This window comes from Schistocerca piceifrons, chromosome 1, assembly GCF_021461385.2.
Source record: "Schistocerca piceifrons isolate TAMUIC-IGC-003096 chromosome 1, iqSchPice1.1, whole genome shotgun sequence".
Lineage (NCBI taxonomy): Eukaryota > Metazoa > Arthropoda > Insecta > Orthoptera > Acrididae > Schistocerca > Schistocerca piceifrons.
This window is the reverse complement of record NC_060138.1, coordinates 279,815,962-279,837,659: the sequence shown is the minus strand read 5'-3', so window position 1 is coordinate 279,837,659 and position 21,698 is coordinate 279,815,962. Positions and strand designations below refer to the sequence as shown.

The 21,698-nt window shown below is 38.6% G+C and overlaps 1 protein-coding gene across 1 annotated transcript in view; it reads left to right on the top strand.

The window, feature by feature from the left end:
• LOC124711228 (lysophospholipase D GDPD1-like) overlaps positions 1 to 21,497 on the top strand; it is a 144,678-nt gene extending 123,181 nt beyond the window's left edge. Inside the window, exons 5-7 of the mRNA XM_047241191.1 lie at positions 1,508 to 1,650; positions 2,318 to 2,432; positions 21,304 to 21,497. Coding sequence (XP_047097147.1) covers positions 1,508 to 1,650; positions 2,318 to 2,432; positions 21,304 to 21,432 — 387 coding nt within the window. The 3' untranslated portion in view covers positions 21,433 to 21,497. The remainder of the gene's footprint in view (positions 1 to 1,507; positions 1,651 to 2,317; positions 2,433 to 21,303) is intronic.
• Positions 21,498 to 21,698: the final 201 nt, after the last annotated feature.

Sequence of the window (21,698 nt, the reverse complement as noted above, 5' to 3'; positions counted from 1 at the left end):
TTGGGATAGGCTAACATTGGAGCTGTTGTTAAGGCAGTTTTAAGTGCTTCCACTCACTTCATGCATTCTGTTGAACAACTGAATGTAGTTCGCTTTTTCAGCAGCTGTGTCATTGGGTGTGCTATATTTGCATAACCGGCTATGAAACACCTATAGAAATTTGCCAATCCCAAGAATGATTGTAACTTCTTTAAATTATGTGGTTCCAGAAAATTCTTGACAGCTTCAATTAATTTTGGATTAGGACAGATGGCTTCACTAGTTATAAAATGTCCAAGGTAGTTAACTTGATTTTATGCTAAGTGACATTTATCTATTGACAAGGACAGATGTGTGCTTCTTATATGCTTGAAAACTGCTTGAAGTCTCTTAGTATGCTGCTTCATGTTTTCACCAAAAATTATTAAGTCATCGAGGTATACAAGAGATTGTGTTGGTGTGGTAAAACGGAATCCATCAGGTGTTGAAAGGTGGCTGGTGCATTGTGGAGTCCAAATGGCAAACACAAGTATTTATACACTCTTGTAGTTGTAACAAATGGAGTTTTCGCTAGATCATCTGGACGCACTGTCAGTTGATGATATCCACTTGTTAGATCATAAACTGAAAAAATTCAACGTCTGTGCAAGTAATTCAGGGTTTCTATCAGGTTCGGTAAGGAGTAAATGTCAGGTGTGGTTACTGAATTCAGAGCAAAATAAAACAAGCAAAAATGGAACTGTGGTTCTCCGGAGCAAGATTTCTTCTTAACAATGACAACTGATGAACACCGTGGTTGATCTGCAGGGTCTCTTGGTTTGATAATTCTCGCTTCCAGTTGTTCTTTAACAATTTCTTCTATCAGCCTTCTCTCACTGAATGGTATTATGTAAGGTCTCTGAGTGATCTGTGCTGCATTTCCAGTATGTATACGATGCTGAACCAGATGAGGACAGATAAATTTGAATGTTCTTGGAAAAGATCTGCATACTCCAAAAAACAGACACTAAAATCTTCTGCTCTTCATCTGTCAAATGTGGGATCTAGAACTGCCCTATTATTTTCAGTATATTTTTTTCAATTTTGTAAAAACATAGGATTTTTAATGTTTCCGTGATTACTGTAATGATTGTTAATAGTGATTGTGGTAACAGCTGTGTGTGTGTGTGTGTGTGTGTGTGTGTGTGTGTTATCTATTCATTATTACAGCTCATTCTGCTTCATGTTATTTACAATATATTCAGTGCTATAACTTTTCTGTGCTACACAGGTTGGTTTTCTTTGTTTGCACTTGTTATCCAGCTGTAACACTCATTTCTGTTTCTAGCCAGTGTCGACTGTTAAGAAGCATCTTGTAACTATACATAACTTGTAATGTTCACAACTATATGTTTTCCAAGGTTAGAAGTTGCTAATATTTACTTATGGACATTTTTGGAAGTAATATGTTGATATTGACAGTAACTTTCCTGTTGTATTTGTTGTAATATACTTTATTTGTCAGTAACAGTGTTTTAAATTTCAACAGAATCCACGAGTCAATCTCCTGTTCTCAATGAAACAGGTTTTGCTGCTAGTATTGCTGCTGTACACTGGACTCTTGCCATTTGTGCCCATTAAAGAGACACATCTTGAAATTTTTCTACCTGCTGTTTATTTAAGGTTGATCAGGTAATGTATTTTATAACCAATTTCTTGCCATTATCTAAAATTAGTTATTACATGTTAAGTAAATGTATCTGATTTTGTGCTTTTAAATGAAGAGCATGAAATGTGATGGAATGTAGTGTTCACAGAACACTCATTTAGTTGATCCTTCTCACACTTCGGAGATGGCTCTTAGTGACATTTGCATTATGTGTTACTTATGCTAAAATGTTAGTTCCATTTCTTTCATCAGTTGCTCCTCTTTTTTCTTGGCACATTTTATTCTCCACACCTCCAGTTTCCAGAACTTTTTTTAACAATGTTTCCAAAGATAGATTGTGATTGTTTGGCATGATTTGGATGTTCTTCAACATACAACCACACCACTGCTCCATAGTATAGCAGCATTTTATATAAATGGTATTAACTTTTTTGAGTGTTGTATACATTATGAATGTCTCAGTATCTTCACGCACAAGTTATGTGATTGCTACAAATGCAAAACACAGATGATGTGCTTCAAGTACATGGGTAAACATAAGAACCATACCTGAGTTATATGTTTACTTACATTTTATCTCATGCAGAAAATATAAATAATGGCAGTCCAAAAATGTGTATGCAACATGTGTAATGTAAGTTATTTACCCATACTATGTTAGAACACCTAATAATGTTGGTTGCATTTCAGGAAAAGAATCAATAATACCTCATATTTACCTCTCCACACTTTCTTTGTGCGAAGTATGGACTTGCTTCTCATGAGACGCATTCTTTTTAACCACTTAGAAAAGCGTGGAATCCAGGTAAGTTATTTTTTCTTGTCATTCCTAATAACTATAGTTGTGTAATTGATTGAATAGTAAATAAATAGTACTTACTCTGTACATGATCCATCCAAGTAATGTCTTGTTGATTATTTAAGCATTTTCATTCATTGATACTCCAGAATCAATAGAAGCAATGTTAGATTCTTTTTATGAGTAATATCGAACAGCTGAGCATCTGTGTAATACAAACACAGTACTGAGATGAATTTGGAATTGAGATTTGGGTTGAATTTCATGACTTAGCAGTTCTTTCAATGCTGAAGGTACTCTTCTTATGTTGTAATTTTGTAACTGAGAATGCATGTCATTAAAGTGAAATGGTGGACATATAATTACATGAATGTAATGATGAGAGAGACTTTGAAAATAAGAGTGTACTAGTCGATTATAGAGGCAACTGTACTACGTAAATTTGATGGAAGGGGGGAGGGGGGGGACACCCAGATTTGGTCCTGTGTCTGTTTATATTCTTAACAATTTTTCCTCCAGACCAGTGTAATTTAAAAATGTTATTCCAGAATATGGATCTGAACTTTCATTAACAACATACTTTTTAAATTGATACAGGTGTGTAAGTGGAGCCCAGAACCTGAAAATATCTTTTAGCACTATCTTAGCATTACAAACACATTTTCTATAATGTGCTCTGCGGAGGAGGGGGGCGGGGGTGTTCTCTATGATCATCACAAAAACTTTGAAAAGATGCAATTCCATAAATTGTCAATGACTTTTATTCAGCTGGCCAGTGTGGCCAAGCGGTTCTAGGCGCTACAGTCTGGAACCGCGCGACCACTACGGTCGCAGGTTCGAATCCTGCCTTGGGTATGGATGTGTGTGATGTCCTTAGGTTAGTTAGGTTTAAGTAGTTCTATGTTCTAGGGGACTGATGACCTCAGCAGTTAAGTCCCATAGTGCTCAGAGCCATCTGAACCATTTTTGAACTTTTATTCACAACATACTTTTAAAAATATATTTACATTTAAGAAGGGTCATGAACTTGAAAATATGAATATGACACTTTTTATGAATAGTGATATCCACTACTAAGACTTAAATTTTTGGATTAAGTTTCGCTGAAAAATTGGAAACATTTATGGAATCTGATAGAAGAAATCATTAAAGACAATAAATATTTGTTTCAATAGTTTAAAATATGAAGTACATTAAATAGAATACAGTACTTGCAAAAGGTGTAGTGGAAATAACCATGAATTTTCACAGTAGCAAAAGGACAGCAGCATTCTCTTTGCTTTTCTACTTCATCTTTATCAGTCTCACGTAGGTGTTTATATTTCATCTTTATTAGTCCCACTTAGTAATTTTCTTGTATGCTGTTTAGTCCCATTCTGGTCAATCATCTGCCTCATGGTTGTATCACTCTAAAGCTCTTCTTCCTGATTAATTTTTGCCCCTGCTTTTGTTGTGTCCATACCATCTTATTTCTCTCACTCCCAACAACAATAACCTCACCTTAAGCTTCCTACAAAGCACATATTTTTCAATTTTATACTTCTAATAGCAATTCTCAGAAGCCTCATGCAGTTTTATTTTATTTTTTTATATAACCATATTGTGGCTTTCACATATTAGCTTTGCAGGTATTCCCCCATCTTGTCACACTTGAACAGCTTCCAGTATTTTGACCATTTGAATTTATACGGTTTTTCATTCCTTCTTCGAGTTGCTATCTTCCTTCATAACTACTGGAATGTTTCAAAACTGGCTCATTGTCAACAGCTGTCCTCTTTTTTAGGTCTGGTTCGATGCAGATCACCTTGAATTCCTCTGCTGCACTAACCTCTTCATTTCAGAGTAGCACTTGTACCCTATGTCCTCAGTTATTTGTTAGATGTATTCCCAACTCTGTCTTCCCCTACAGTTTTTTACTTTTGTAACTCCCTCTAGCACATTGCAGTCGGGCCACAGATACTACTGCAATCCCTCAGAAGTCGTAGACTTTTGCACCTTTTTTACATGGCTCCTGACCAAAAGGTAATGAAGGAAAGCAAAACCTTTTAACTGATGTGTGTGTTATCATCCTATATCTAAACATTTGTTTAAAGTTTTTTGTAAGATATCATATATTTACAGAATTATTATATTTTGAAAATTAGATGATTCAGAGGTAGAAAAAAAGTTTGAAATTGCAAGAAATCAGAATTTATTATAAAATGAATGTACAAAATTATTTCATTGAATTTTTACAACTCTTTTCATTGAGTAAAATTTGTCTTTGTGTGATATTGCTTGAAACAGTCAGGTAGACACAATCCTACATTACATTCTTCACACCACCATCTCGTCTCCCTTCTCACTCGTTTGCCAGTACTCCGTGCGCCCTTCTCAGAGCAAACAATGCAATATCTTGATGCATATTTCTTGCTTGTTGTCGATGGGACGTGAGTGGGGAAATGCCTTGCTGTTAGCCTGTTTGCTGCTGAACCCTGCTTTTCATTTTCATTGAAAACTTCGCCGGATTTCTCCAGTATTTGTTTTCCCAGGTTCACCATAAAAGTAAACAAGCTGGTTCGTTTCTGAGAGACAGGCCGAAGTTTCTTGTACAGAATGTAAGAATTGACCACGCACATCATAAATACATGAAAAAATACCTTTTTCCACCATTTCATTGTTCGTCGTTGAAAATAATAGTAGGTCACCAGCTGATCTCCATGATCAACACCAGTTTTATTTTTATTATAATCAAGTATGAGATCAGGCTTCAGTTTTTCTACCATTCCAGCCTTGGATTTTGTCTTAGTAACACTACTTGTCATTCTATGTTTTGTAGAAAGGGCAAACACATCCCTAGTATCTTTCCAGTGAAGTGCTAGCACGGAATTTTTTCTCTTGAATACGATTTCACCTCTTCTTAGTTTATTCTGTTTGAATTCCTGTGGTAGGCCTCTTCTGTTTCTCATTACTGTGCCAACAGCAGATGTGCCCTCATCAAACAACTTTTCAAATAATTTTACAGAAGTATAAAAGCGGTCCATGTACAATGTATGACCCTTACGTAGATAACTGTTGCACAAACGTAGCACCACTGAATCTGCACTGTTGTCTTTTTCACGTGCACCGGTGTACACTTCACAGTTCAAAACATATCCTGTTGCTGAATCACTTAGAATGAAAAATTTTATACCATACCTGCTCAGTTTGTTCTTGATATATACTCGAAATCGAATTCTCCCTCTGAATGGACATAAACCTTCATCAACTGTGAGATTCTCGCCAGGAGAAAAACTGTTCTTGCTTTTCAGTACAAAGTTATCAAAAAAAGGTCGGATTTTGTGTATAGGATCATGGTTTGGTTGACCCCTTCGTACATAATTGTCGTTGTTATTTACGTGAAGCATAAAGTAAATTGACCTAAATCTGTCTCTTTTCATGATTTTTGCAGGTAAGGAGGAATCTAGCATTAGGTCATTGCTCCAATAGTGCGTAATATTTGGTTTGTGTACAAGGCACATGTGAATAATTATAGCAAAAAACTGATACATCTCATGTAGCTTCACAGCAGACCAATTGGCCCAAAGCGACCTGGAAGTTATTTTATTTTGCATCCGCAATTTGGAAATTGTTGCTGCAGCGTAGCGGTTTGTTTCTGTCTTTATATTTTTGATGACATTTGCGTCAATAAAGACGCTCCAACAGTCAAATTCAGTGCTTTCGGCGGTCAAAGGTGCCAAGACATTACTTACGCCTTCAAAGAGTGGTAATTGTTGTAGGACATCGTCATTTACCCATTCAACAACGTTGTTTTGGGACTGCTGTTGTTGTATTCTGCCTCTGCCTTTTTGAATGGGAGCTTCACACTCTTCTACACTCGTGGAAATGGAAAAAAGAACACATTGACACCGGTGTGTCAGACCCACCATACTTGCTCCGGACACTGCGAGAGGGCTGTACAAGCAATGATCACACGCACGGCACAGCGGACACACCAGGAACTGCGGTGTTGGCCGTCGAATGGCGCTAGCTGCGCAGCATTTGTGCACCGCCGCCGTCAGTGTCAGCCAGTTTGCCGTGGCATACGGAGCTCCATCGCAGTCTTTAACACTGGTAGCATGCCGCGACAGCGTGGACGTGAACCGTATGTGCAGTTGACGGCCTTTGAGCGAGGGCGTATAGTGGGCATGCGGGAGGCTGGGTGGACGTACTGCCGAATTGCTCAACACGTGGGGCGTGAGGTCTCCACAGTACATCGATGTTGTCGCCAGTGGTCGGCGGAAGGTGCACGTGCCCGTCGACCTGGGACCGGACCGCAGCGACGCACGGATGCGCGCCAAGACTGTAGGATCCTACGCAGTGCCGTAGGGGACCGCACCGCCACTTCCCAGCGAATTAGGGACACTGTTGCACCTGGGATATCGGCGAGGACCATTCGCAACCGTCTCCATGAAGCTGGGCTATGGTCCCGCACACCGTTAGGCCGTCTTCCGCTCACGCCCCAACATGGTGCAGCCCGCCTCCAGTGGTGTCGCGACAGGCGTGAATGGAGGGACGAATGGAGACGTGTCGTCTTCAGCGATGAGAGTCGCTTCTGCCTTGGTGCCAATGATGGTCGTATGCGTGTTTGGCACCGTGCAGGTGAGCGCCACAATCAGGACTGCATACGACCGAGGCACACAGGGCCAACACCCGGCATCATGGTGTGGGGAGCGATCTCCTACACTGGCCGTACACCACTGGTGATCGTCGAGGGGACACTGGATAGTGCACGGTACATCCAAACCGTCATCGAACCCATCGTTCTACCATTCTTAGACCGGCAAGGGAACTTGCTGTTCCAACAGGACAATGCATGTCCGCATGTATCCCGTGCCACCCAACGTGCTCTAGAAGGTGTAAGTCAACTACCCTGGCCAGCAAGATCTCCGGATCTGTCCCCCATTGAGCATGTTTAGGACTGGATGAAGCGTCGTCTCACGCGGTCTGCACGTCCAGCACGAACGCTGGTCCAACCGAGGCGCCAGGTGGAAATGGCTTGGCAAGCCGTTCCACAGGACTACATCCAGCATCTCTACGATCGTCTCCATGGTAGAATAGCAGCCTGCATTGCTGCGAAAGGTGGATATACACTGTACTAGTGCCGACATTGTGCATGCTCTGTTGCCTGTGTCTATGTGCCTGTGGTTCTGTCAGTGTGATCATGTGATGTATCTGACCCCAGGAATGTGTCAATAAAGTTTCCCCTTCCTGGGACAATGAATTCACGGTGTTCTTATTTCAATTTCCAGGAGTGTAGTACGTCTGATGGCTCATTTTCATTTTCGGACCACTCGTTGTTACCTTCGAAATAAATGACATAAGTCAGTGAAACTGCCGAGATTATAATTGTGATTCGTAAACACAATGACTGACCATTATAATTACCATCTATTTCAGAAGAACTATTTTCAGTTTGAAATCCATCATCGTCAATTTCAGATCCAGATTCTTCCAGCAGCCTCAGAATTTCCTCTTCAGTCAAACTGTCCCCCATTTTACGACAAACGTTTGCGATAAAGACAACTACATAAGCACACTGCAAGAGTGAATGCGCGGGAATTGTTTTGGCGCCTTTTTTGAGTGACATAGCGCTTAGAGGATGCAGGAACACCATCTAGCGGTCGTCCGATGTACTACAAGACCGAAACACTCAACTCCAGATGTCATTGCACGGATATAATGCGCCGCAACCTGAAATAATAATCGAGAAGGCGGCGCTCGGAGAATCTCCGAGCGCTGACTGTTACGGCAATAAATGCGCGCTCGTAGTTTCTACGGGCAACGACCGGAATGTGCTAGCACCATGGAGGTTATTCCCTGATGTCATAACATATTTTGTATCATCCTGTCCCTTCTTCTTGTCATTGTTTTCCATAAGTTCCTTTCTTCACTGAGTTTGCAGCGAGCAGGTACCACAAATGTGGTGCAATATTTATTGTTGTCCCAGCTTACATATACATTGCATCCACCCATCTTGTAATACATGTACATAAATAAAAGTTACATCCAAACATCAAGTTATCTAATTCATCATGAAAATAAACTTTTTATAGAGGTGATCATCATTCTTTGGTTTGAGAAATGCTTGTGCAACACGTCACTTCGTTAAAGTAATATGCTGCACTACAAAGGATATCAGAATCTCTTAACGTTGTCTATTTCATGCTTACCAACTTTGATGCAAAGTTTCTTCATTCCATTCAACAAATCCTGTAATTCATCTTCGCTTTCACTGAGGATAGTAATGTCATCCGTGAGTCTTATACTTTTACCCTGGATTTTAATCCCACTTTTCAACCTTTCTTTTGTTTCCATCATTGCTTCATTATTGTATAGATTGAACAGTAGGGGCAAAATCCGCGTACCTGTCTTACCCCTTTTTTAATTTGAGCACTTTGTTCTTGGTCTTCCAGTCATATTGTTCCCTCTTGGTTCTTGGTCATATTGTATATTATACATCTTTTCCTATAGCTTACTCCTATTTTCCTCAGAAATTTTAACATCTTGCTCTATTTTACACTGTCAAATGCTTTTTCTAGGTTGACATATTCTATGAATGTGCCTTGATTTTTCTTCAGTCTTGCTTCCATTATCAAGCACAATGCCAGAACTGCCTCTCTGGTGCCATTATCTTTCCTAATGCTAAAATGATCAGCATCTAACATATCGTCAATTTTCTTTTGTATTCTTCTGTATATTATTCTTGTCAGCAGCCTGGATGGATGAGCAGTTAAGCCGATTGTGCGATAGTCCTTACACCTGCTCATCCTATCTTTGGAACTGTGGGGATGATATTTTTACGACTGATGGTACATCTCCAGTCTCTTAGATTTTACACACCAACCTGAATAGCTGTTTGGTTGCCGTTTTCCCCTGTGATTTCTGAAATTCACTCCTAAGGGATTTATATTGCTGTTTTCCTGTCTTTCCCTGAACATTTTTGTACTTCCTTCTTTTGTCAACCATTTGAAATATTTCTTCTGTGAGTGAAGGTTTCTTTTCAGTTAACTTCCTTATACCTACATTTATCTGTCCAACATCTGTGATTGCCCTTTTTAGAAGTGTACACTCCTCCTCAATTGAAATGGGTACCGTGGTATACCTTGTTGCTGTATCCTCAACATTAGTGAAACACATCTCATCATTACTAAATTGTTATCTGAGTCTGTCTGCTCTTGTATATTCTTTACAATCTGATATCCAGTTTTGGAATCTCTGTCTGATCATGTAATCCTGCTGGAATGATCTCATGCTTTCTAGTGTTTTTCAAGTGTACCTCCTCCTCTATTGATTCGTGAACAGAATATTCACTGTTACTATCTGTCATTTATTGCAGAAGTCAATTAGGCTTTCTCCTCTCTCATTCCTAATACCAAGCCCATATTCTCCTGTAACACTTTCTCCTATTCCTTCCCATACAACCACATTCCAGTCCCCCATGATTATTAGATTTCATCTCCTTTTACATTCCAAATTACCTGTTCAATATCCTTGTACACTTTCTCTCTACATCTTCTGCTTGCAACATTGATGTGTCTACATGAACCATTTTTGTCAGCATTGGTTTGTTGTAAAATCTGATTCTGTCATTGAATTGTTCACAGTAGCTCACTCTCTGCCATACTTTCCTATTCATAATGCATCTTACTCCTATTTTACCATTTTCTGCAGCTGTTGAGATTACCCTATATTCGCCTGACCAGAAATCCTTATCTTCTTTCCATTTCACTTCCGTGACCCCCACTATATCTAGATAGAGACTTTGCATTTCTCTTTTCAGATTTTCTAGCTTTGCTATTATATTCCAAGCTCCAACTCATAGAATGTTATCCCATCATTTACTATTCCATCTTTTTCTCATGGTCACCTCACCCTTGGCAGTCCCAACCCCGCCCAGAGATCTGAATGGAGGAATGGTGCGGGATCTTTTGTGATTGGAGAGATCCTCATAACATTTGTTCACTCACAGGCCACATTTCCTTTGGATACATATTAGGTGTTCTTAATGTAGTAGTTTCCATTGTGTTCTGCATCCTCATGTCAATGATCACTGCAGATTCTTCCACCTTGAAGGGGCACTTTCCCACCCCAGAGACAAGAGAGTACCAAAAACCTCTGTCTGATGCTCTACCCTTTTTGACAAGAACATTGGCACAATGAGAGTGTCTTCTTATGCCAGAAGACTTTGGCTGCCATTGCTGATGATATGTTTTCAAAATTCAAGCAGTGGCTGGGTTCGAACTCATGTGTGTGCAGTGACAAATGCAAAACTTAGCAGATCCTCTTGATTTGATCTCCATCGCACTACTTCTGCATCTGTCTTCATCTCTACCTGTACCTTTACCTCTACTTCCACTTTCTATCTCTCTGTGCACTTCCACCTCTCAGTGGACCTCCATCTCTTACTGCACCTCCACTTCTTTCTCAAACACTTCCACTGCCCACAAAATAAATTCTCTTTAAAGTACTCCAGAAATTTGTTTACGTTTTTGTTTATGGTCAATGCATGATTACCATTTTGCATGTATCTTTTAGTGTGTGACATGTACCAAAATAACAGAAAGAAATGTCCATACAAAAAAAAAAAAACCTGAATAACATTGCTGTGGGTGGAACTTGCATAGTACACCCTTCTGCAGATGGGCATACATAGCACAACTCACTGTCAGTTCAGTGCCATTTTTTCTGTTCATCTAGTGTGATTGTCTTTGCTAGTGCTGTTTTGCTGTTTTGTTCTTGTTTCGTTTTTTATGGTGGCATGTTTAAGTGAGCAACATGCAGCTGTGAAATTTTGTTCTCTGCTCAGTAAAAATGCTGCTGAAATTGTTTTAATGTTGGAAACAGCTTATCAAGATGACACTATGGGAAAAACTCAAATGTATGAGTGGTTTGCATGATTGAAACATGGCAACATGATGATTGATGCCAAACCTCATTCTGGACACCCATCAACTGCCAAAATCAGTGGAAATATTCAGATTTTGTTCGTCTAGGTCAGATCATCAACCAGACCTTTTATTTGGAAGTTTCAAGTAGATTGCGCAACAGTGTTAGTCAAAAAATACCCAATTTGTGGCACACGGAAGACTGGTTCTTCCACCATGACAGTGCAACTGCATACACTGCCATCGCTGTCGGACAGTTTTTGGCTAAAAATGGCATGCCCCACACTCCTTACTCGCCGGACTTGGCTCCATGCAACTTTTTCTTATTTCCATGCATGAAAAGGGGCATGAAAGGACACCAATTTGACAATATTGAAGAAGTCAAGGGGGAAAAAAAAAAACGAGGCAGGAGCTGTCATCCATTTTTAAAGATGACTACAAAAAATGTTTTGGACAGTTGAAGCACTGATAGGACAAATGTATTAGTTAAAATGGAGAATATTTTGAATGGGATAAGATTGTTTTGTAAACAATTTGAAAATATATAGCTTTTAAAAAAATAATTCCAGTTTGGGTACCACCTTGTAAATATTACTGATGTATCTGTGTTGGGCAAAAATCCTTCTACCTTGCTCTTTGTACAACAACTCACTGTTGCCTGACTCATCCTTATTGCTATTTTACAAGTTCTAAGTTTCGATCTGATGATGATAGTAACTGAAATATTGTGATAGATAAATAAATAAATGTATTTAATATAATCTACACAACCTAATTTGCAAAAATGGACTCCATGAGACACTAAAAGTATAGGAATATGACCTGAATCATGGGCTTCCTACATTAAGGTGGATGCCAGAATAGTTCCTTTGGAAAGTACACACTTTATTTCCTTCTCCATCCTTGTTCATTTGTACCATGTGTTCAGTCTCTAATTACCTCAGTGTCAACAGGATGTTTAATCTAACATTCCTTCCTTCTTAGGCTATGTGTTAACAGATTATTATTTTTACATTGTATCTGGTCATTCAGTGAACCTTTATAAATGTGTTTGCTGTAATCTACAGTTTTTTCATTCTTTCTTGGACTAATTTATCATTAACTGCTCCTAACTTTCACTGAATTAGTGTGCAGTTCATCAATGTCACTTTAGCCACACCATAACCCTGCTTAACTCGTTACGCATATCATACGATTTTGTAACGTAATTGGTATCACATTGTCTGTCAGACTTCAGAAATTTATTGTCAGTTTATATACATTGTCTTAACTTATTAATTGTGTATTGACCTCTGCTAGTTATATCATGTATTTTCAAACATATGAAAGTGAAATATCACAAAGAATATTAACCTTTTCACTGCTCCAGACGTAAATATACGCTAATCGTTTCAGTGCTCCAGATGGATATATACTATTTGCTATAAAAAATACTTACATCGGTTCCGTGCTACAGTCGTATAGCTACTTATAACGTCAACAATCGGGCCAGTGAGTCGGAGGTAATTGTTGCGCAAGTATGCAGTTTAATCAATGGAATACTAGGAAATACCTGAACGACTATTGAATGCTGAATTCTCTTTCTGCTGAGTTCATTTGTATCACTATATTACCTAGTTTGCGTGTGGCCGTTTCCACGTTACCGAATAAAATGACACGATGTTACCATCTGTTTGCAGACGATGAGCTGCTGAGTATTCTAAACCAAAGTGACGACGAGGACATCATCATGCCCAATCCAGCTGATTATGGGTGGACAGATAATGACGACGACGAGCTGGCAGATAAGTCTGTCACCACAAATATAAAAAATATTTGTGAACCAACAAACGTTGAACCAGTAAATGCAGATCCAGATTTTGATGTTATCGTCGATTCTTTCTCCGATTCTGAAGAAGAGCCTGAGCGTATGCCTGAAAATCTCCTAAGAGACACAAAACAGTTGATTTTAGATGGAAAGGCTCTGATTTGGACCCTAAAGTGTATAATTTCGATAACAGTGGTTCCGGTTGCAAAATCGTCAATTTAGATGATTTATGTACTGTATACGACTGCTTCAAAGTTTTTTTTTTAGCCAAGAAATTGTGAGCTACGTAGCTGAGCAGTGTAATTTATATTATGAACACCTTAGCAATGATGCCATTGAAAAATCAAGACTGCGACATTGGAAAAACACAAACAGTGACGAAGTTTACTGTTTCCTTGCTGTAAATTTTCTGATGATTCAAGTGAGAAAAAATGAAATAAACAGTTATTGGACCAATGATCAGTTACTGTCTACTCCAATGTTTGCGCAAATCATGCCGAGAGATAGATATCTTCTGTTACTTAGAATGTTACATTTTGCTGATAACAGTAAGGAGCCTGGAGATGACAAAATCTGGAAATTACGTCGAATTGTGGATCACTTAAGAAAAGTATTTCCAGGTGCTTTCTATCCTTTTAAAAATTTGTGCATTGACGTAAGTTTAGTTCTCTTCAAAGGTCGTGTCTTCTTCAAGCAGTACATTACTTCCAAAAGCCACAGAGTTGGTGTAAAATTTTTTGTGTTATGTGAATGTGAAACTGGTTATATTCTTGACTTTATTATTTATGCGAGTGCAGCAGCAGACGTAAAAAAAGAAACTGACTTTAGTGTAAATGTTGGAATACCTGGAAGCATTGTTCTCACTTTAATTGAACGTTACCTTGGTAAAGGTCACACATTATATGTTGAAATTGGTACACTAGCCCAACGTTATTTTCTTATTTGCTTGACAGAGTGACTAATGCCTGTGGAACTGTGAGAACAAACCGCAAAGGCATGCCTGCTTTATCAAAAAAACTTAGAAAAGGCGAGATCGAGTTTATGTCAACACATAAGCTTCTTGCTCTGAAGTGGCAGGACAAGCGGGAAGTGAGGATGCTTTCAACTTTTCATAAAAGCGAAATTACAGCGACTGACAAAATTGACAGAACCACGAATGAACCAAAAACAAAACCACTGAAAATATGGGTGCTGTCGACAGGAGTGACATGATGCTAAGTTCAGTAGAATGTGTACGAAAAACTGTGAAATGGTATAAAAAAGTATTTTTTCATTTGGTGGATCTGTCTCTGCTCAATGCACATGCACATGCATTATATAAAACTCAAACAGGACGAAATATTTCACTATCTGATTTTCAACAGAAACTTATCAAGGAGATTCACCACCAAAAGCAAACAGAGGGATGTCGTGGCAGGAGATCGGCTGATGGTGACAATCCCCTTACGCCTAACCGAGCGCCACTTTATCTCGCTAATCCCAGGAGCTTCAAAGAAGAAGGCCACCCAGAGAAGGTGTATTGTATGTGCAAAACATGATAAACGAAGTGACACAAGATACATTTGTGTAAAATGTAATGTGCCTTTATGTTTGAATTTTTGTTTCGAGAGATATCACACTTTGAAGTATTACTAATGTAATATGTTTTCTATTTTTTTCACCTAGTAAAGTACCTTTTTTGAACAAAATAAGACTTTCTGAACAAAGATTTTAAAAAAAGGAAATGATTTACACCGACAATACTGGATTTTGCGTCTCATTTTTATCTCAATAATAACAGTAGACTGCTACAGTCATATATATATGCACCGGGTGAAAATAACGTGCACAGGGCGGGAGCCGCTGAGAGTAAATGCGCAGTGAAAGGGTTAATATGCAAGAAGAAAACAAAGAAAATATGCAAACAATGTTCCAAAAAAGCGGACTGCCCTAAGTTTCTTGAAAATATAGAAATAAAACTTTTAGTTGTTAATCTAATGCTATGCCAGTCTTTCTTGAATGACCAAGAATCAGAAACAGATATAAAGTATTGAAAATTTCAAGTATAAATTCACATTTTGATGTTAACTTTCAGGCCACAGTGCAGGCTGGGTCGTGCTGTCTGACATACACACAATCTTGAACACATATTTCACTGATTTTTTTTTAGCTGTTAAACCTGAAATCTACATCAAATGGGGAAAGGCACAAGTATTTTGTCAATGCACATAGTACAGCCTGGGGAGCAACACTACTCATAGTTAACAACAAATCTGTTACAAATGTTTGGCGCTGTGGCATTCACATTACCCTTTTTCCTTTCAGCCCTACCATCTGAGTTTGCAAATAGAAACCGAGCGAGGTGGTGCAGTGGTTAGCACACTGGACTTGCATTCGGGGGATGATGGTTCAAACCTATCTCTGGCCATCCTGATTTAGATTTTCTGTGATTTCCCTATATCATTTCCGGCAAATGCTGGGATGGTTCCGTTGAAAGGGCATGGCCAATTTCCTTCGCCATCCTTCCCAACTCCAAGCTTGTGCTCCGTCTCTAATGACATCGTTGTCAACGGGACGTTAAATACCAATCTCCTCCTCCTCCTCCTCCTCCTCATACGCATTCTTAATGTATGTATTGTAGACTCCGTATATGCAACTGCAAATAGAAGAGCTACCAATATGAACAAAAACTTTTTGTTACAGTACTATGAAAAATAGTACATTCTGTTCCACATACTGAGAAAAGCTTATATATGGATTTGTTACCAGATTTGGAGATTGCTGTGAATACAAATAAGCCTATAAAAGCTTTCAGTTCAAGAACATCAATATCTTGTAGAAATGATATATTCTTTTGAGAGAACTTTTATTTGACTGTTTATTCTTTTATCACTGCAGAATCTCATCTAAAATGTTATGAGCAAAAAGTAGACCCCATAGTTCTTCAGCAGTTCGATTTCTATTATCCATGGCATTAGCCCAAAGGTGCAGACCAGGAATCTGCAACACTGTGTTACATTGTCTTGTTCTGATTGTTAGTTGGTGATTTCTCCATTTGAATCAGTTTCACATATCATAAAAGTAGAGTTTCACCTATCATAAAAGTAGAAATCATAGTCACATGACTTTTGTTTTACTCAGATCATCTTCAACAATTTATATACACGCCAATCTTTATTATATTTTATTTTAATTTTATTTATTTATTTAAGACATTTTGTTTAAGAAAATTCTCTGCTTCTTCTTTATTTTTGGGATTTTTAGTTATGATTTTCAGTGGTTTTATTATGATTTAGCTTCAGTCCTTGCTAAAGACTATAAGTCTTTTGGTTTTAAATACCACAGCGACGATCTTGCTGATACTCCTAGTCGGAACAGCTCCACCTGAAATCTCTAAAATGTTTAGTTTGCTATTAAGATCGTTTGGCACAACTAGGTGCTATGTTGTATGATGTGTATGGATTGATGTGTCTAACTTTTTTATCTATGAAAAGTTTATTGCTTACGAGATATTCTCTTGAAGAATATTGACTGTGACAAGATGCAGGTTCGCACTATCATTCCACATTGCACCTCCGATCGACCTACGTCGCGTGATATCTGAAGGATTTTTGTCAAATCTTTATAAATTGATAAATACACACCTTGAATGCATATTATTTTCTTCAATTTTGTTTATTGTGTCATCGACTAACTAAACATTCACAATGGAACTTAATAGCATCGCACAACAATAGCAAAATCTCTCCAACATAAAACACACCCTATCTCCGTAACCACTTCACACAGAGTCCTCAAATATACATATTTGGTTTCTTATTCCAGAGAGATGCATCCGTAGCACAGAATGCCCAATTCTCTCAGGCAGTTTATACTACTCTCGGCATTAATAATTCGCCGCACCTGAATCAAAGTTTTTCACCATTTACAATCCATTACAAATCCATTTCCATCACCCTCATCCACTTTATGTTTTGAACTCCTATCATCATCACTTTCTATCTCATAATCTGGACCAATATGACTGTCACTAAAAACTTCATTATTTTCTTCCAAATGCATTTGAAAGTTGAGCTGGACCTGGTAGAATCTCCACATTGTGCAAATTAATTAAGAAACACAGTCAATAATAACTATACAGTATTACACCAGAATCATCGCAATAAACATGAAATGTTGATAAACATGTCTTCGAATAATAATTGCACAACTTGTGTTGTGCATATGCGAGACATCAGGGCTGGTTTACTGTGAACTTACCAATGGTCAGTTAGTGCAATTGGCACCCCGCCTTCACAGCAAGAAGTCAACATTCCAACTGAGAGATACACAAAAAGAGAAAAGGTGAAATGACGGAAGAAGGTGAGGGGATGTCCACCAAAATGTTCAGCAGCCATCTCACAGAGGTTAGAGGTTAACACATTTAACATGAGTCCTTCCTCACAAATTAGAGCCTGAAATACTCCTATGGATGGTACATTGGTAGTTTGTCGTGGTAATCACTATCTGCTATTGATGAGAAATAAAGTATGCTCTATGTTATCTGTGTTGTAAGGAATGCTTGGGTCTCTCTGTACTATGCCTAGAGCATTAATTCCAGATTACACAGCTGATAACTATAGACATTGCTTAAAATGAAATGGGGCACCAGCCGGTGTGGCTGAGCGGTTCTAGATGCTTAAGTCTATGGTCGCAGGTTCGAATCCTGCCTTGGGCATGGATGTGTGTGATGTCCTTAGGCTAGTTAGGTTTAAGTAGTTCAGAGTTCTAGGGGACTGATGACCTCAGCTGATAAGTCCCATAGTGCTCAGAACCATTTGAACCATTTTGAAATGAGGCTTTTCTTTGTATTTACAGGAACAGAAAATGTCGTGCCAACCCAAACTTGGTAGTTGAAGCCCAATGAGCCCTTGTTTACACCAATTGCAATTATTCCTCCTTCTTCCTTTTATCTCTTCCTTGAATTTTCCACCTAGTGCACATTAATCTTATTTTCAGTCATTGCAACAGTATCTTATCTGAATGAGGAAAGCACATGTATTGGAATGATTGGTCAACAAAGCTTCCTCCCAGAGGCTGCAGTAGTAGGTGTCATCAGTTGCAACTGAGGATAAAATTTTCTAGCAGAGAACCTTCAGAAAGTTGTTCCTTCCACGTGGAAGTTGACAGATTTTTATCTTTATGTTATACCTTCCTCCCACCTTCTTTGAGTTAGACATGTTGTGGTCACATAAAAAGGCTGTACAAAAATTTGGGAACACCAGAAGAAAGACATCCTTGAACATAAATGCAAATGCTAGGAAGCCTGCAGATTGAACTGTTGTGTTTGACCATGAATGGCACCTGTGAAACGTCCTCAATATATGGCAAGTGTCAGCTGTGGTCAGAATAGTGTTCTGTGTATGTGCATTTTCAACTTCTCGCGGCGTAATGAATAATCCATTAAATTTTGGGCATGCAGCCACGCAAATAAAATTTCCTCTACTGATATTTCGGCCGCGTATCATCCGGCCATCTTCAGAGCGAGTCAGTCTTGTGACTCGCTCTGAAGATGGCCGGACGATACACAGCCGAAATATCAGTAGAGGAAATTTTATTTGCGCAGCTGCATGCCCGAAATTTAATTGAGTGTTCTGTGTAGTTGTGAGTGCATTATGTCAGAGCTAAGTGAATTCAAACATGGGCAGATTGTTAGTATTTGTATGATGGGTACTTCCATAAGTAAGGTAGCTAAAGTATTTGGTGTCTCAAGAGGCATAGTATTGAAGATTTATATTGCATATGTGGAGAGTGGAAAAAGTCATCTGCTAAGTCACAATGTGGACAAAAGTGCATGTTGAGCGATCATGACAGATGGTGATTGAAGAGGATTGTGACAAAAAATAAGAGGACAACAGCTTCGAGAGCCACTACAGAATTGAATGCAGCCTTGTGAACACTGTCAGCACCAAAATAACAGTAAGGAAGCTCTGTAAGCAGGGAATTGTAGAGTGAGCTGGAATTTTTTAAACCACTCATAAATGATGCAAATGCCTGTAACCGGAAAAGTGGTGCCATAGCCATAAAGCCTAGATTATGGAGCAATGAAACAAAATCATTTAGTCCGATGAATCTTGTTTCACGTTGTTTCCAACTTCTGGCCAAGTTTACATCCCAAGAGTGAAATATGGCTGGTGTTCGATGATGATCAGGACAGCTATATTTGGTATTCCATGGTCCCCATGGTTAGTGTGCAAGGTCGCATTACTGCCAAGGATTACATGACCATCTTGGCTGATTTGGTCCATCCCTAGGTACACTGTTTGTTCCCCAATGGGTATACCATGTTCCAAGACAATTGGGACCCTGCTCACATCATCCAGGACTGTTTTTATGACCCTGAGGGTGAATTGGCACATTTCCCTTGCCCACCACAATCACCGGATGTCCATATTACGAGCCTTTGTGATTGACTCAACAAAGGCCTCTTATCGTTATCTGCACTTGTTACTATTTTGCGGGAAGAATGGTACAAGATTCGCTTGAAAACTACACAAGACATGTATTTATATATTCTGAGAAGCCTGGAAGCTGTTTTCGAACCCAGCATTTTTCCACACCATATTAGGTTTGGTAATGTATTGTGTTTCTGTTGTTTTCATAGTCTTGAACACCCTTGCTGTTCTCATAACGAATCCCTTGGCGAGGAAGGAAAAAAAGTCAATCTATCAGAGCTGAGCAACAATCACCTTCAGTAATATGACAAACATTGAGGTTGTTCAGTGTTTGTGACTTGCGTTTTGAATTATATCTCTTCCTTCACAAATTTCTCATTGTGAAAATTTAAAGTTTGTATTCGAGAGTTTTAGGAATTAACTTTTCCACTGCTACACTTTATTTCTATATTTATTTAGTCACAACTACTTTTGAGGCTAAAGCCCAAAAGTGCCTTTGGTCATTGAAACCAGACATAAATTGTTATCTTATTGCCTGACATACATGGCTGTCACATTGCATCTAAAATGTTTTTCTCCTCTGGTCAACGCCCAGGCAAAGAAGATCTCTCCAAACTGAGCACAAAATCTGTTCTCAATTTCAGTGGCACTGACATTGTGAAACTTTATTGCTATACTTCGAATAACAGTGATGCCAACTCAATTAATGGAGTGGAATTCAGACAAGGTACAAGGATGAATCAGATACAAACTAGAGCTTTTTAAAAAAATTCAGAAAAATTCATGCACACACTTATTTTTCTATGTAGTCTCCTGAACAGGAAACACATTTTTCCCAGGCAGTTTCTTCATCCGGTTTCTGTAAAATGAACATTTCTGTTATAGCAGCCGGTTGTGCACAAACACTTTGACGGTGCCATCATCACCAGATCTTTGTCCTTTGACTGCTTCCTTTAGGGGGCCAAACAAATGACAATCACAGCACAGTAAGTGTGGACTGTAGGTAGGATGTTCTAGTGTGGTCCAGAACAATTCCTTAATTTTTTGTTAAGTTCGGGCAGCTGTGAGGGGTCCAGCACTTTCAGGATGCATGACACATCCCAGATTGGAAATGCACATCTCTTCTGATAAACATGTTTTGTTGGCCCAAAAGTTGGCATTAGTATGCAGTGTTCACAGCCCAAGTTTCATGAAGAAATTTGATGAAGAATTCCTTTGAAATCAAAAAAGATTCTAGCAAAAACCTTTGTCCTCCCCCGAGATATGGCTTTTGGTGATGTCAGTATGCTGCATTCTAAATTGTTTCTCGCCCTCATAAAAGCTGGTTTTGCCATGAGTACACTTGAGTCTTTCTCAGGGTGTTGCCCCGAACAGTACTGCAAGTCTTTAAAAAATTTCGGATGGTTTTATGCTTTCTGTGGTGAGAAACTTGATTATAATGTGTAGCACAACAGATAATGGTGCCTCTTGCTCCAGCATTGTGACTTGGGCTAAAGAAATGGTACAACAGTGTTCTAGCTATGGAGAACAATCACTGGAAATGAAAGCAACAATGAGCAGAGATCTCACATTTCTCCATTTACAAAATGAGTTTTGGAATAGCAAAAAATTGATGTAGTTTACTGTGAGGTACAGTACATTATCTGTCAGTGTGTATTTTACGTAATCAAGACAAGTTTTATAAATGTTAAATATTGGTATCATTCTTAAGAAACATGAAACATAGAAAATTATCTTTTTTTTCGTTTTAGACATACCTCTGGGTACTGAATTATGAAGATGAATTCAGAACAGCATTCGAACTGGGTGCATCTGGAGTTATGACAGATTATCCATCGAGGCTCAAGAAGTTTCTTGAAGAAAACCCACAGTATCAGTGATATTTGTTGCTCGTCATTCCATTATGCCATACCTGTTACACAATTTTTGTGTTTAATTTATATAAATGCCCTCAAGTAATTTTTGTAATTATCTTTATTATTATTATTGTTATTATTATTATTATTATTATTATTATTATTTATTATTATCATTATCATCGGTGTACATTCTTGGCATCTGAGAATTTTGTTTCTTATCATCAGAATTTATTTTGGTAGTCTATATTTTTACAATATTTCCACAAATAATGTACAAAATGTGCCTC